This window comes from Hylobates moloch, unplaced genomic scaffold (assembly GCF_009828535.3).
Source record: "Hylobates moloch isolate HMO894 unplaced genomic scaffold, HMol_V3 SCAFFOLD_19, whole genome shotgun sequence".
NCBI lineage: Eukaryota > Metazoa > Chordata > Mammalia > Primates > Hylobatidae > Hylobates > Hylobates moloch.
Genome location: NW_026652294.1, coordinates 27,477,788 through 27,491,192, shown reverse-complemented (window position 1 = coordinate 27,491,192; position 13,405 = coordinate 27,477,788). Strand labels below are relative to the sequence as shown.

The 13,405-nt window shown below is 54.5% G+C and overlaps 1 protein-coding gene across 1 annotated transcript in view; it reads left to right on the top strand.

The window, feature by feature from the left end:
* Positions 1-13,405, top strand: part of CELSR1 (cadherin EGF LAG seven-pass G-type receptor 1) — a 181,932-nt gene that overhangs the window by 71,500 nt on the left and 97,027 nt on the right. Inside the window, exons 3-5 of the mRNA XM_058431141.1 lie at positions 1,299-1,426; positions 9,106-9,169; positions 9,757-9,903. Of these exons, the coding sequence (XP_058287124.1) occupies positions 1,299-1,426; positions 9,106-9,169; positions 9,757-9,903 (339 nt within the window). The remainder of the gene's footprint in view (positions 1-1,298; positions 1,427-9,105; positions 9,170-9,756; positions 9,904-13,405) is intronic.

Genomic DNA, 13,405 nt, shown 5'->3' with positions numbered 1-13,405 from the left:
TGACCGTAGCCCACGGCTTACTCACCTTCCCTGCCCGACTTAACTGCCTGCTTTAGGAGAACAGGAGGACAAGGTTACAGGGTGAGATCCACTTAAAAGAAAACCTAAACGCATGAAGTGACATGAGTTGCTTTTAAGTGGCTCTCAGGTTAAAGTACTTTATTCCAGATTGCAGGCTTAATTGGTTAGTGTAAAACAGTGGAACCAGGTGGAAATCATTGAGCCATTACTCATTTGGGTCTTGAAATCCTGTTTTTTTCATGCCTCCCTGTCACCGTAGAAATTTCGTGACTCATCCTCCCACCTCTGAAGATGCTCTTTCCTTGATACCTCCTGACTCATCACCAAGATGAATTACTCCAAATGTAGCCAACGGTGGTTTTTAAAAATAAAGAGCCACCCCGAGAGCGGTACAGAAACACACGTTCTCTGCATCTCAGCCGCACATCTTGCTTTGGTCTTTGATTGTCTGTTCCACAAAATGACGGCTCATTTGAAAAATAAGTTCACAGTGGTCCCGGTGGTGAATAGTCTGTCTTTTTTTTTTTTTTTTTTTTGAAAGCTCTCTGGGATTAGGCAGGATTTGGTTCATACCGGAGATAACTTTGAGACTCTTCCATCGACTGTGTCCTCGATTAATCTGTTTAATATAAACACCTGAGCAATCGTTAGCTGCTCGTTAGCAGCACATAGCACAAGTTTATCGAGCTTATAACAAGGGTTTGAGGTATTAGCAGGTATTTATCAGGCAGGAAGAGCGCAGGGGAGCAGAGAGAGAGAGGAAGGATGGCTTCCAAGGTTCTCTGCATCAGAAGTGGAGGGAAAACCACCAGCGTGGGTGTTGGCAGCCCGATGCAATGGGGCTCCCAGCTCTGACCTCCTGCACCCCAGGTTGGTGGCCCTCTGGTCATATGGCAGGTGGAAGGAAGGCACTGTGGTCACCTGCCCCGTGGTGTTCCCACGCCTGCTAGTCTGTGGCTGTCTGTTGGTGCCGTCTGGGTCTGGGGCTCTTCCCCCCGCTGTCTCTCACTGAGTGCTAATCCTAAATTCCTGGCTATACTGGGGCTCGGCTGTGGGCAAGACAGGCAGGCAGAGGCGGCGGGAGACCCCCGCCTCCCACAGCCCACACCTGCGTTGGGTTTGGGGGTGGAGACGACTCCAGGTATGAGCAGGCCTGAACCAGGCCCCCTCCCCTGCTCTGAGTTTCAGTGGATTCCTGTTCTGTGTCAGCTTCCGCAGGTCCCCTTCCTCCGCTTTGCCCCTCACGGCCTTGAGCAGGCTGCTCTGCGTCTCTGAAGGGCCAGCTTGGATGTAGCAGCAGCCAGCACGGTCAGCGCCCCTTCCCCGAGCCAGTGCCCGCCATGTGCCTGGGTGGGGGGGCGCTTCGTCAACGTTCCTGCTTCAGATGAAGAAGCCGTGGCCGCGGGTCCCTGGGAAGGGGCCTGTTGCACTCCCAAGAGTTGGCAAGGACGCCATCTTTACTCCGCAGATACTGAGTACCTACTGTATACCAGGCCAGCGCACACAGCCAGACCTCCCCCAGCCCGTTCTGGGGGGTGACCAAGTTCATCTGTGCCGTTGGCTCTTCCATGGGTAGAGGGGACCGTGCAAGCACCCCTCACCTCTGGCTTTGTCAGACAAGTCAGGAGCCCTAGGGTAACGTCTAATGTGGCTTTGAGACCTGGCATCGGCTTCCCAGGCCGCCAGTCCAGGCTGCAGGAAGCTTGGGGCTGCACTGGGCAGGGGTGGCCAAGGCCCCTGGGGACCCTTAGGCCAGCAGATCCCCTCTGAAGATGATTGACCCATTGGGGGGAAATCCACCTTCTTAGCTTCTCAGGTTTTCTTTTCATCAAGAGAGTCATTTTTAGAAAACTAATGACTGGGGAACGGCCAAGTCTGTCATCACCAATAAGACCCACTAACATGTAATGATTGGCATGAGACTAATTTGAATCTCTTTGGGTACCAAAATTATCATATGTATTTCCCTCGGAGATAAGGCTAATTAAGACTGATTATTTCTACTCCGTCCCTCTTCCTCCCCTTTTCCCTCTTTCCCTTTGAAGGGCTCCTTTTTCTGCGTGGAGGTAATTGAGCTCATTTATTCACGATGAAAGTGGGGCTGTCGTCAGAGGGGTTTTATTACTTGCTCCCTGGTAAGCCGAGCTCGGGGGCCTCACGGTTGCAAGGTTGGAATTGGCCCAAGTGGCTGCTGAAAGCCCCTGGCTTCCTGTGTTGCGGGACAGGAGATAGCAGGAGCTGGATGAAGGAAGTAGCAATTAATTTCAGGAAAACTCAGCAAATTTGATGCTGGATAAAATACAGCTCTCCCATGTCCCTGAAATCCATTTTAGCCTTAGAGAAGTCCAAGGCCCCAGGGTCTGTGGATTCCCCTGATCTTTGCAGGGAAAGGAGGGCTGCCACCTGCTCACGGTGTTGGGACTGGTTGGGGTCTGCAGCCATCCCATTCTCCGAAAGGGACGAGGGCAGGAAGCCTCAAGGCTCCGGCATCTTAGATGTGCCTGGGACGCCCTCCCAGTTTCTCCGCTCCGCAGAGAGTCCTAAACAACCATGAGAGGCAAACACAGGCTCGTGTTCCTGGGTTCTCAGCCCCTCGGTCTTTTTGTAAACATTGTAGTTCTGCTTCGACCTGGCCCCTGTGGGTCCAGACACAGGGCCCTGTTCCGTCTCCCCTCTGCACCTGCCATCCCTTCATCTGAAACGCGTCTCCTCCCCATCCCTCTGCCCATCATGGGCCTCCCTCAAAATCTGTTTCAGCGGCTGTACCCTGCTCTGAGAAGGTTCTAGAAGTTTCCCAACCTCCTCGGATGGATCATAGGTTTCCTCCCTTGAAGCTTCCCGGGTGCCTTGCTTATGCTTTTGTTGGTCCACCCCCATGCTGGGTGTGGTTCACACACTTCCATGTTTCTGTCCCCCAGGATGGCAGGGACTGTAGCTAATGGGTGTGTGTGTATGTGCGTGTGTGTGTGTGTTTGTGTTGAGACAGTCTGTGTCACCCAGGCTGGAGTTCAGTGGTGTGATCTTGGCTCACTGCAACCTCTGCCTCCTGGGTTCAAGTGATTCTCCTGCCTTAGCCTCCTGGGTGGCTGGGAGTACAGGCATGCATCACCACGCCCGGCTGATTTTTTGTATTTTTAGTAGAGACTGGGTTTCGCTATGTTGGCCAGGCTGGTCTCAAACTCCTGACCTCAGGTGGTTCTCCTGCCTTGGCCTCCCAAAGTGTTGGGTTTACAGGCATGAGCCACTACACCTGGCTGGACTGTGGCTAATGTTTAATGAGTGCTCTGCTCTGCTGGTTACTGCTCTAGATGATTCTACACGTATTTTTGCATTGACTTCTTGAGGCAGCTCTATGATCCCATTTTATAATGGGGTTATAGAAACTGAGGTACAAGACATCAAAGCATCTAGCCCAGGGGTTCTCCATTAGGGGTGATTTTGCCCCCAGGGACATTTGACAAAATCAGACATTTTTGGTTGTCACAGCTGGGGTTGGGGGTGCTGGTGGGATGAGGCCAGGAATGCTGCTTGACATCTGTAGTGCACAGGACCGCCACGGCAGAGAACCGGCTTCAGTGCTGAGGGCCAGGACCCTGCTGGCCCTGTGGAGGGTGGGGTCAGGATTCAAACTCGGGCATTCTGGCTTCCGAGCTGCAGCTGTAGACCCTCGAGGGTTAACGGCCAGCCAGGTTTACCAGCTTAGATCCTTCCTCTTGCATCACTTGTTGAACAGCATTTTGTAAAAGGCTCCTTCTGTGCTGGTTGAAAGGGGCAGTGTGATGGGTGGTATGCAGCGGCCCGGGAGGGGCTTTGCAGCTGTTAACCTCGCACCCGAGGGGCTGGGAGGACGCTGTTCCTTCCCCACAAGAAACCTGACCTCGTTAAATCAGAACTGGCCTTAGGACTCGGTTTTGAATCCCGGTGCTGCTCTTGGTGTCTCCTCTCCCTAATTAAACAATTACAACCACTCATGACTAAAATGGGAACAGGCTGCGCACGGTGGCTCACATCTGTAATCCCAGCACTTTGGGAGGCCGCGGCACGTGGATCACGAGGTCAGGAGATTGAGACCATCCTGGCCAACACGGTGAAACCTTGTCTCTACTAAAAATACAAAAAATTAACCGGGCGTGGTGGCACATGCCTGTAATCCCAGCTACTCGGGAGGCTGAAGCAGGAGAATCACTTGAACCCAGGAGGCGGAAGTTGCAGTGACCCGAGATCATGCCACTGCACTCCAGCCTGGGCGACAGAGCGAGACTGTCTCAAAAAAAAAACTAGGAACAGTACTCGCTACTGGTGACCAAGAACGGAAGTCCTGGGTTCTGCTCTCGGCCTTTCCCATGTATCTGTGACAACCCAGGAGGTGGGACAGTTGTCATCCCAGTTCTGTCAACACCCAGGTGCAGCACCAGGCAGGCAGGGCCAGGATCCGACTCGGGGATCTCTCGTGAGAGGTGAGTTTCACAGTCGCTCCTGGGAGGGTCAGATGCCCGGGGCCTCCAGCCTCTTCCCTCTGGTCCCCTGGAGGGTGTCCCCAGTACCAATTCCAGATATTCCCTGCTCTGATCCTGCTTCCTCTCCCCATCCCTCATTTCAGCCCATGGGCTCATGGTGGATGCCCCTTGGCCCCACGTTCAGCCTCTTGCCATGACCTAATGACTCTGCCTCCCCAGCCCAGCTCTTCTCTCTGCTGCCTGGCCCTGTTTTCATGTTACCACCTTGGTGGGGCCTTCTCCTGCCCTCCCTGCCACCCTCGTCCTGCCCAGACGATCCCTTCTTCACGGAGTGCCCAGAATGCCTGGTGAAGCATGCATTTGTCACATCAGTGTTCAGGCCTTCCTTGGGTGACCGGTGCTCCAGTGTAAAGTGCAGTCACTGGGCCTGTGGCACTCAGAGGTCTAACCTCACCCCCGACTCCCCAGGCTCAGGTCACTCTGGCCTTCGGGACACACACTGGCCTCTCTCACTGTGGCGCTTGCCCCTCCAGCGCCCCTTCCCCCAGGTCTTCCCTGAATGTTCCCTCCCTGTCCCTGCTCCTCTGTCCTCCCTGCAGCCCTCACCCCCGTGGAGGTGTTTGCTTGTCATTGTCACCTTCCTCCCTCTGCACTAGATGCAGACAGCAGCGTCCTCTGCCCAAGAGACCATGCCCACGGGCCTGCAGCAGGCACCATGTGCAAATGAGACAAGGCCCGCCCCTCCACGTAGGCCAAAGATAATGCCCTCGGGGCCTGAAACTCATTCTGTGTTGTGGTCAGAGCTGCCTTTGCTGCCTCTGGTGCTGAGCTAGGAGGAACGGGACCCTCCAAGCACGCACACTTCCCTTCCCTGTCTCCTTTGCCCCTTCCTAGGGGACGCCGAGTTACGTCTGACTTCGTCCTGCCCATGTGAGCACTGGCTAAGCTCCCACGTGGGTCCGCCCTCGTGCTCATCACAGCTGTGAGTGGGAGCGTGGGCTCCAGGCCTCTGGGCATTCCCGGGAAGCACTTCCCTTCCTCATCTCTCTCCACGCTGTGAGCGGGTGATTTATCATTACAGTAACGTCTTCGTCTTCCCATGGGGCGCATTCCTGAGTGGCAGCTCTGATATCACAGGAAAGGCGGGTTTTTCTGCAAGGCTGAATATCTTCGAGGGGGATGGCAACAAGTCACTTTCACTCACCTCATGTCTGGGTAAAGGCAGACCCGGGTGCCCCTCCTGTGTGCGCCAGTGGGCCGGGGCTTCCTTGTTAGGGTTGAGTTTATTCTTGATCGCCTGCTTTTAGGACCCCGGGGCTGCGAGAATAATCTTTTTTTTCCCTTGAGATGAGCCTCGCTCTGTTGCCCAAGCTGGAGTGCAGTGGCACAACCTTGGCTCACTGCAACCTCTGCCTCCTGAGTTCAAGCAATTCTCTGGCCTCAGCCTCCCGAGTAGCTGGGATTACGGGCATGCACCACGACGCTTGGTTAATTTTTGTGTTTTTAGTAGAGATGGGGTTTTCCCATGTTGGCCAAGCTGTTCTCCAACTCCTGACCTTCTGATCCGCCCGCCTTGGCCTCCCAAAGTGATGGGATTACAGGCATGAGCTACCGCGCTTGGCTGAGAATAGTCTTTACCAGGCTATTGAGCTCAAAGCCTGCCAGTGGGGACCATCTCTGGGCCCTGTATGCCCACGGCACCTGGACTTCTGGGAGCGTTGGGTGCTCCCTAGCTGGGGCCTTAGCTTGGTTTGGGAATCAGGAACCGAGTAGGTGAGTAGCCCTTGGGAGCGCTTCAGTGCTGCTGGCTTTGAGCTTCGTACCAACTCCCTAGGCTGCGACAATAGCAATTGTCCTGTGTGAGGCCCCTCCCCGCCAAGGTCAGGGTCCCCAACTGTCCCTGCGAGGGCCTCCTGGGGCCAAGGACAATCTGTGTAGGTTCAAGGACAGAGAAACTTTTGGTGTAAAAATATAATCACCTGTGTGCTCATGGGAAAATCTTAAAAATAAATTCTAGCCCTTCTGCGATTCTGTTGTAAAATGTGTACATCACTCCGGCTATGAGTTTTATTTTGGGTTCTCTCTCTTTCTCCTTTTTTTGAGAGAGTCTCGCTCTGTCGCCCAGGCTGGAGTGCAGTGCAGTGGTGCAGTCTCAGCTCACTGCAAGCTCCACCTCCCGGGTTCACGCCATTCTCCTGCCTTAGCCTCCCGAGTAGCTGGGACTACAGGCGTCCACCACCACGCCTGGCTAATTTTTTGTATTTTTTTAGTAGAGACGGGGTTTCACCATGTTAGCCAGGATGGTCTCGATCTCCTGACCTCGTGATCTGCCCGCCTTGGCGTCCGAAAGTGCTGGGATTACAGGCGTGAGCCACCTTGCCTGGCCTATTTTGGGTTCTCTTATCAGAGTCATGGGGTTTCCGTCTTCATGTGATCTGCTGACGCACTCATCCATCCCAGGCTGCAAGTTCTGCACTTTCAGATAAGGTCCTCATTCATGACTAGCTGTGCCATCACCCTTCGGAGTGACGTCTGCTTAGCGCAGGGTTGCACGTGGGCCAGTGCTCACTGCGGCTTCCAGGATTAAAGCTTCACTTCCAAGTATTCCTAGTAAAGTCGCAGTTAGTCCTTAAACTTGAGAGTTAATTATCATTCAAAATGAAAATCATTACATAACCTATAATTAAAATCTCAAATAAAGCAGAAACAGAATCCTTTCTTGGGAAAACGTGCTTTTCAGATAATTCAGGATTACTTCAAGTTTTTCTCTCCTTAGTGCTTCCCAAGTCTTTTGCATTTGGCTTTTTCTACAGAGTCTAGGTTTTGAGATTTGCCATGTAAAGCTGGGGCATTATTTCATTTCTGGGTAACTGTTTTCTGTTAAAATCGTGCCGGGGGATCGGGGTGTGGGTAAACGTAGCCAGATATCTCCTGTTCTCCACTCAATTTCTTCCCCCAAAGCTGGGGCTTTTGATAAACAGAATTAGTGTCCTGTGTGGGGTGTGCAGGCACAACCCACCAGCACTGGGGCCCTGCACGGTCCTCACACCCTGCAGTCCTTCTCCGGCTTCCGTGAGCTTCCTGGGGCTGCTGTAACCAATCGGCACAAACTGAGTGGCTGAAGACAACAGAAATCTATTGTCTCAAGCCAAGTGCAGTGGTTCACGCCTGTAATCCCAGCACTTTGGGTGGATGAGGCAGATGGATCGCTTGAGGTCAGGAGTTCAAGACTAGAGCCTCTGTAATCTTAGCACTTTGGGAGGCTGAGGCAGGTGGATCACCTGAGGTCAGGAGTTCGAGACTAGCCTGACCAACAGGGTGAAACACCGTCTCTACTAAAAACACAAAAATTAGCCAGGCGTGGTGGCAGGCACTTGTAATCCCAGCTACTTGGGAGACTGAGGCAGGAGAATCGCTTGAACCTGGGAGGCGGAGGTTACGGTGAGCCGAGATCGTGCCATGGCACTCCAGCCTGGGCAACAGAGCGAGACTCTGTCTAAAAAAGAAAAATTCTCTTCTCTCACTGTTCTGGAGGCCAGAAGTTCAAAACCAAGGTTCCTGCAGGACTGTGCTCTTTCTAAAGGCTTTAGGGGAGGACCCCTCCTGGCCTCTTCCAGTTTCTGGTAGCCCCAGGTGGTGTCTGACTCACGGATGCATCACTGCAGTCTCCGCACTGCAGTCTCCGTCTTCACACTGTGTTCTTCCTGTGCACGTCTGTCTCTGTCCAGGTTTCCCTCTCATTGTAAGGACACCGGTCATTGGATTAGGACCCACCCTAATGATCTCATCCTAAATTGATTACCTCTACAAAGACCCTATTTCCAAACAAGGTCACTTTCAAGGGTACTAGGAGTTAGTAACTGAGCGTATCTTTCTGGGGACACAATTCAGCCGTAGGTGCTCCTTAGCTGGGGAGCTAAGGAGTTGGGACCAGGGCTGTTGGCGCTTCTCACTGGCCTGCCTGTCGCATGTCTGCGAGGGCCACAGACCACTCCAGGGTGGGAGGCAGATTCCTGTGGTGTGTTTACCTTGAACGCTAAGCACAGGAGCAGAGGGTTTCCCGTGTCCCACTCAGACAGCTTGGAGGTGGGCGAGCTGAACTAGGTGTAGAATGTGAGTCAGTGAGGAGCAAACATCTGCCCAGAAATGTCTGGCCCATGATTAGAAAAGTGGCCTGAAGACGAGCTGCACTCAATAGAAACCTCGCTGTGGTTTAAAGCGCATGCTGTTCCCTGTGACTTCAAAGTCTGTGTTGTTGAGGGGAGACAAGGCTGCCTGGCCGGGCTGGCTGCAGGTCGTGGGCGTCTGTGCGTGCACTGGAGGGATGCCGCTTCTGCAGAGAGAGTGTGGGCTCGGTGACAGCAGGGCTGGGCACTCTGGCTCACCCCTGCACGAGTTTCCTGTGGCCGCTGTAACGTTTCCACACACGAGGGGCTTAACGCAGCACGGATTCCTTCTTACTGTTCTGGAGGGCAGGAGGCCTGCAGTCAGGGGCATGGGCGGGGCTGCTCCGGGAGGCCCTGGGGAGGGCCTGCTGCTCTGCCTTCCTCAGCTGCTGGAGGCCACCTGGTCCTTGGCCTCTGGCACCTTCCTCACCTCACTCTGACCCCTGCTTTTACCACTGTAGCACCTTCTGCGCCTCATCCTCCCACCGCTTACAAGGAGCCTTGTGATGACTTTGGGGCCACACAGTAATGCAGGATGACTGTCCCGTCTCAAGATCCTTAATCACATCTGCAAAGACCCTTAGGTCATGAGGTCACACATCCTTGGCTTTCAGAGATGAAGATGTGGACACCTTTTGGGGTCCATCATTTTGCTAACCACAACCCCGGCTGCTCTTGGTGTCTCCTCTCCCTAATTAAACAATCACGACAGGCTGGGCGCGGTGGCTCACGCTTGTAATCCCAGCACTTTGGGAGGCCGAGGCGGGCGGATCACGAGGTCAGGAGATCGAGACCACGGTGAAACCCCGTCTCTACTAAAAATACAAAAAATTAGCCGGGCGTGGTGGCGGGCACCTGTAGTCCCAGCTACTCGGAGAGGCTGAGGCAGGAGAATGGCGTGAACCCGGGAGGCGGAGCTTGCAGTGAGCCGAGACTGCGCCACTGCACTCCAGCCTGGGTGACAGAGCGAGACTCCGTCTCAAAAAAAAAAAAAAGAAAAAAAATCACGACCACTCACGCCTGGTGAATATTTGTGGAAGGCATGCGTAGTGAGCAGGCCCCACCTTCAGCGCTGTGGTGGGGGTCTGGCAGTCCCTGCTGTTTATAACCAGCCACGACCTGGACCCAGGGCTGCCGGGAGCTGCTGGAGAGTCCGAATTGAGCCTCTGCCCTGAGAATAGTGACCCAGACGACCTCGGGGGCGAGTGTTCTCTGCTCTCTCACCGGCTTCCGGTCACCACTTTCAAGCCCTTTCTCTGGTGTGGACAGACAAAGCCGCCTCTGTCCTGCTCCTGGGGGCCAGGGGCCAGGTTGATCACACACCTCTGGCTTGCCAGGGCTGGGTGTGGTGGGGTTACACTTATCAGATGAAGCTGGCTGGACATAGTGGGGGTAGACTTTGTATTATTGAGGGCAGTTTGTTACCCCCAACTCCAAGTGATGAATTAAGAATTCGTGCTCATTTTTCTGGGCCTTGATCTGTCCCTAGGGCACTGTCTGTCCTGGCCTGCACTGGTGTGGCCAGGGGAATTTGAACCGTTGGGGTGCTGAGCAGCCTTTTTTCATGATGAGTGAGGTTTTCGCTAGCATTCCAGCTGAGCCCGGGCATGCTGTTGTTCGTAGTTGGCACGGTTTCCCTGCATGCTGATAGTGAACGCACTGGGCACGTCCCTTCCAGCCCTGCTGTGCACAGCTGCCTGGCTCACTTTCCTCGGTTGTCTTTCCGTGTCTAGCAGGAGCATGACCAGACCCTGGCCCCACATCCAGGCCCCCCAACCTGCCTCCCTCCAAGGCATGGCAGGGCCAGCCCTCTCCCTACCATCAGGAGCCAAGTGCTCAGTGGGGCGCCAGGCTGCACAGTGCCCTCTCCCCTGGGTGGGAGACCCAGGCCCATCCCACCCGAATGTCCCCACTCAACCCTACCCTCCCTGGACAAGGCTGTTTCCAGGCTGTGCCCACCCCCATGGCCCCTGGAGAAAAGCAACTACCGAGGCCTGGAGGGCACAGGGGAGCCCTGCCTGCCCCACAGTGGCACTGTCTTCTTGGCATGTGCTGGGCCCCAGGGCGGCGTGAAGGCTGCATCCCCCACATTCCAGGACCAGGGAGTGTTGGCTGGGCCCTGTCCCCGCTAGGCAGGACCCACCACCAGGCTTGTCCTCATCTTGGGCCCTGGAGGCCTCCTGAGCTGCCACCAATGTCCTTCTAAAGAGAACCAAGTCCCTGGCCTACCCCTTGGCTTGGAAGGACCCTGGGTTTGTTTTGAGGGGGTTGGAAATGCCTTGCAGGGGGAGTCGAGATGGGGTTCTGTACCCCAGAGTGGTGCTGGGGCTATAGGAACTCTCATGTCCTGGTGATCAGCAGGGCTGACCGCCCCCTAAGTGCCAGCTGTGTGTACCCCCGGTGCCAGGGACCAGTGGTGGTATTCAGAGCCCTGTGGTTGCCCCTCCCCTACCAGTCTTGGCAACCAGGACTTCCCGAGTCCACTCGGGCCCAGGAGACGCTGTGTTTGTTTGGCACACCGGGTCCTCATGCCGCTGTCTGCCCGGTGCCACAAGAGCCCTGGCAAACAAACAGTGTTTTCTCTCCCGTGGCTCCAGGTCTGTGTAGGCTCCAGGAGATGCTGGGAGTCTTTGGGGTGCAGCTTCCTCGGGGGATTGACCCCGGAAGAGGGTTCCTGCTGACTCTGGCTGGTTTCCTCGGTGTGTTCTGGGCCTCGTTCTCCTAGGACTGCTGTGATAAGTGATCACAAACCGGGGCGCTGAAAGCAACAGACATGCCGTCCCTGAGTTCTGCAGCTGGAAGGTGGAAATCAAGGTGCTGGCAGGGCCGGCCTTGTTTCCTGGTGGCTCTCGGAGGAACCCCGCCTCCCCGGCGCCTGGTGGCTGCAGGCCTTGGCTTGTGGCTGCCTGGCTCCAGGCTCTGCCTCCCCCTGCACCAGCCCTTCCTCTTGTTTCTCATCTCCCTCTGCGCTCATTTTACAATAATTCATGTTGATTGCATCGAGCCCCCCTGCTGATCGGATTGCCTCATCTCAAGATCTTTAATTGCACTTTTGCCGTATAAGTAAAATTCCTTCTTTTGCTAGGTAAGGTAACATTCCCAGATTTTAGGAAATACGATGTGGACACATCCTTTTGGGGGCCACTGTGTAGCCCACTACAGGGTGGGTTATTTCCTAGTCTCTCCTCCATCGTCGGTGTTGTGGAGAGGGAGGTTGTAGGGAGCCCCTCTTCTGAAAGGCTGTGTCCCCGAGGGTGATTCCAGGCTGGCATCGCTTGGGCCTGCTGGGCCCGTGTGCTGCTGGAGCCTTCGGCTTGGAGCTGCTGCAAGCACTGGAAGACGGTCAAACACGCCCATCCTTCAGGTTTGCCAGCGTTTCCAGCCCTCAGCCTGTAGGTGACTTCCGTAAGAAACAGCAAAGCAGTGGATCGGTGGGAATCATTTTTCTTTTTTTTTTTTTTTTATCTGCAAAGACTTTATTTAGCTTTTTATTTAACATTGAAGAAGCACTTAATAAATACTTGCAGTCTACTATATGCTGAACCATGACCCAAGTTCTTTTTTTTTATTATTATTATTATACTTTAAGTTTCAGGGTACATGTGCACAATGTGCAGGTTTGTTACATATGTATTCATGTGCCATGTTGGTGTGCTGCACCCATTAACTCGTCATTTACATTAGGTGTATCTCCTAATGCTGTCCCTCCCCACTCCCCCCACCCCACAACAGTCCCCGGAGTGTGATGTTCCCCTTCCTGTGTCCATGTGTTCTCATTGTTCAATTCCCACCTATGAGTGAGAACATGCGGTGTTTGGTTTTTTGACCTTGCGATGGTTTACTGAGAATGATGATTTCCAGTTTCATCCATGTCCCTACAAAGGACATGAACTCATCATTTTAGTGGGAATCGTTTTTCTTCGCTGCTGGAATGCATTTCTTATTTTTTTAAATGGGTGTGTCTGGAGATCTGGGAATTTGCTTCAGGGACACTAATGAAGCCACCCAGAGAAGGCCAGCCCTGGACAAGCGGCTTCTGCAGTGCCGGGCTCCCCTGGCCTCCCCCTTCCCACCTCCCTCCTTGTGGGGTGGGGTTCTGGGCCCTCCCGCTGAGGCCTTTCCTGCGGGGCTGGGCTGCCTGTCCGTGTGACTCAGGAGGGATTCCAGGTGCAGAGCAAGTCACCAGGAGGTGAGAAAGTCAAACAATGCATGAAACCCAAGGGCAGACGTGGGCGCTGACAGGCAGCAGTTCCCAGTGGGAGCTGGAGAGGAGGAGGGGGCGTGGGGCATGGAGGGGTGAACAGAGGGTGCCTCCCGTCTCAGGAAGGCAGTGAAGACAGGAGGAACAGGGACCAGTAATAGTAACCTCGCCCTTGTGCAGGTGCGTAGCTCACAGCCGTACCAAATGAGCTGTTCCACTCACACCAGCCTGTTAGTGCTGGGGAATGCTCCTGGCCAAGAGAGACAGAAATCCCTGCCTTGGGGGATGGATTGATTAGAGCTGGGGAAACTGAGGCATCAGCCAGGATCTTGCTCAGGAAACCTCTGTCCTGACAGCAGTGCTGTGGGGGTTTGGACTGGGGTGCTGAGGCCCCTGCAATCTTGCCCCCTGGGCGGCCTCTCCTATAGGGTCATTTCGGAGGGGACACCTGTCCAGGGAAGGTGGTGAGGTGAACTCATTCTCTGGACCCGTCCCTGCGAGCCCTGTGTGGACACTAAGGTGGATGCAGGCTTAACTCCAGCTCCCACCCATGCAGCTGT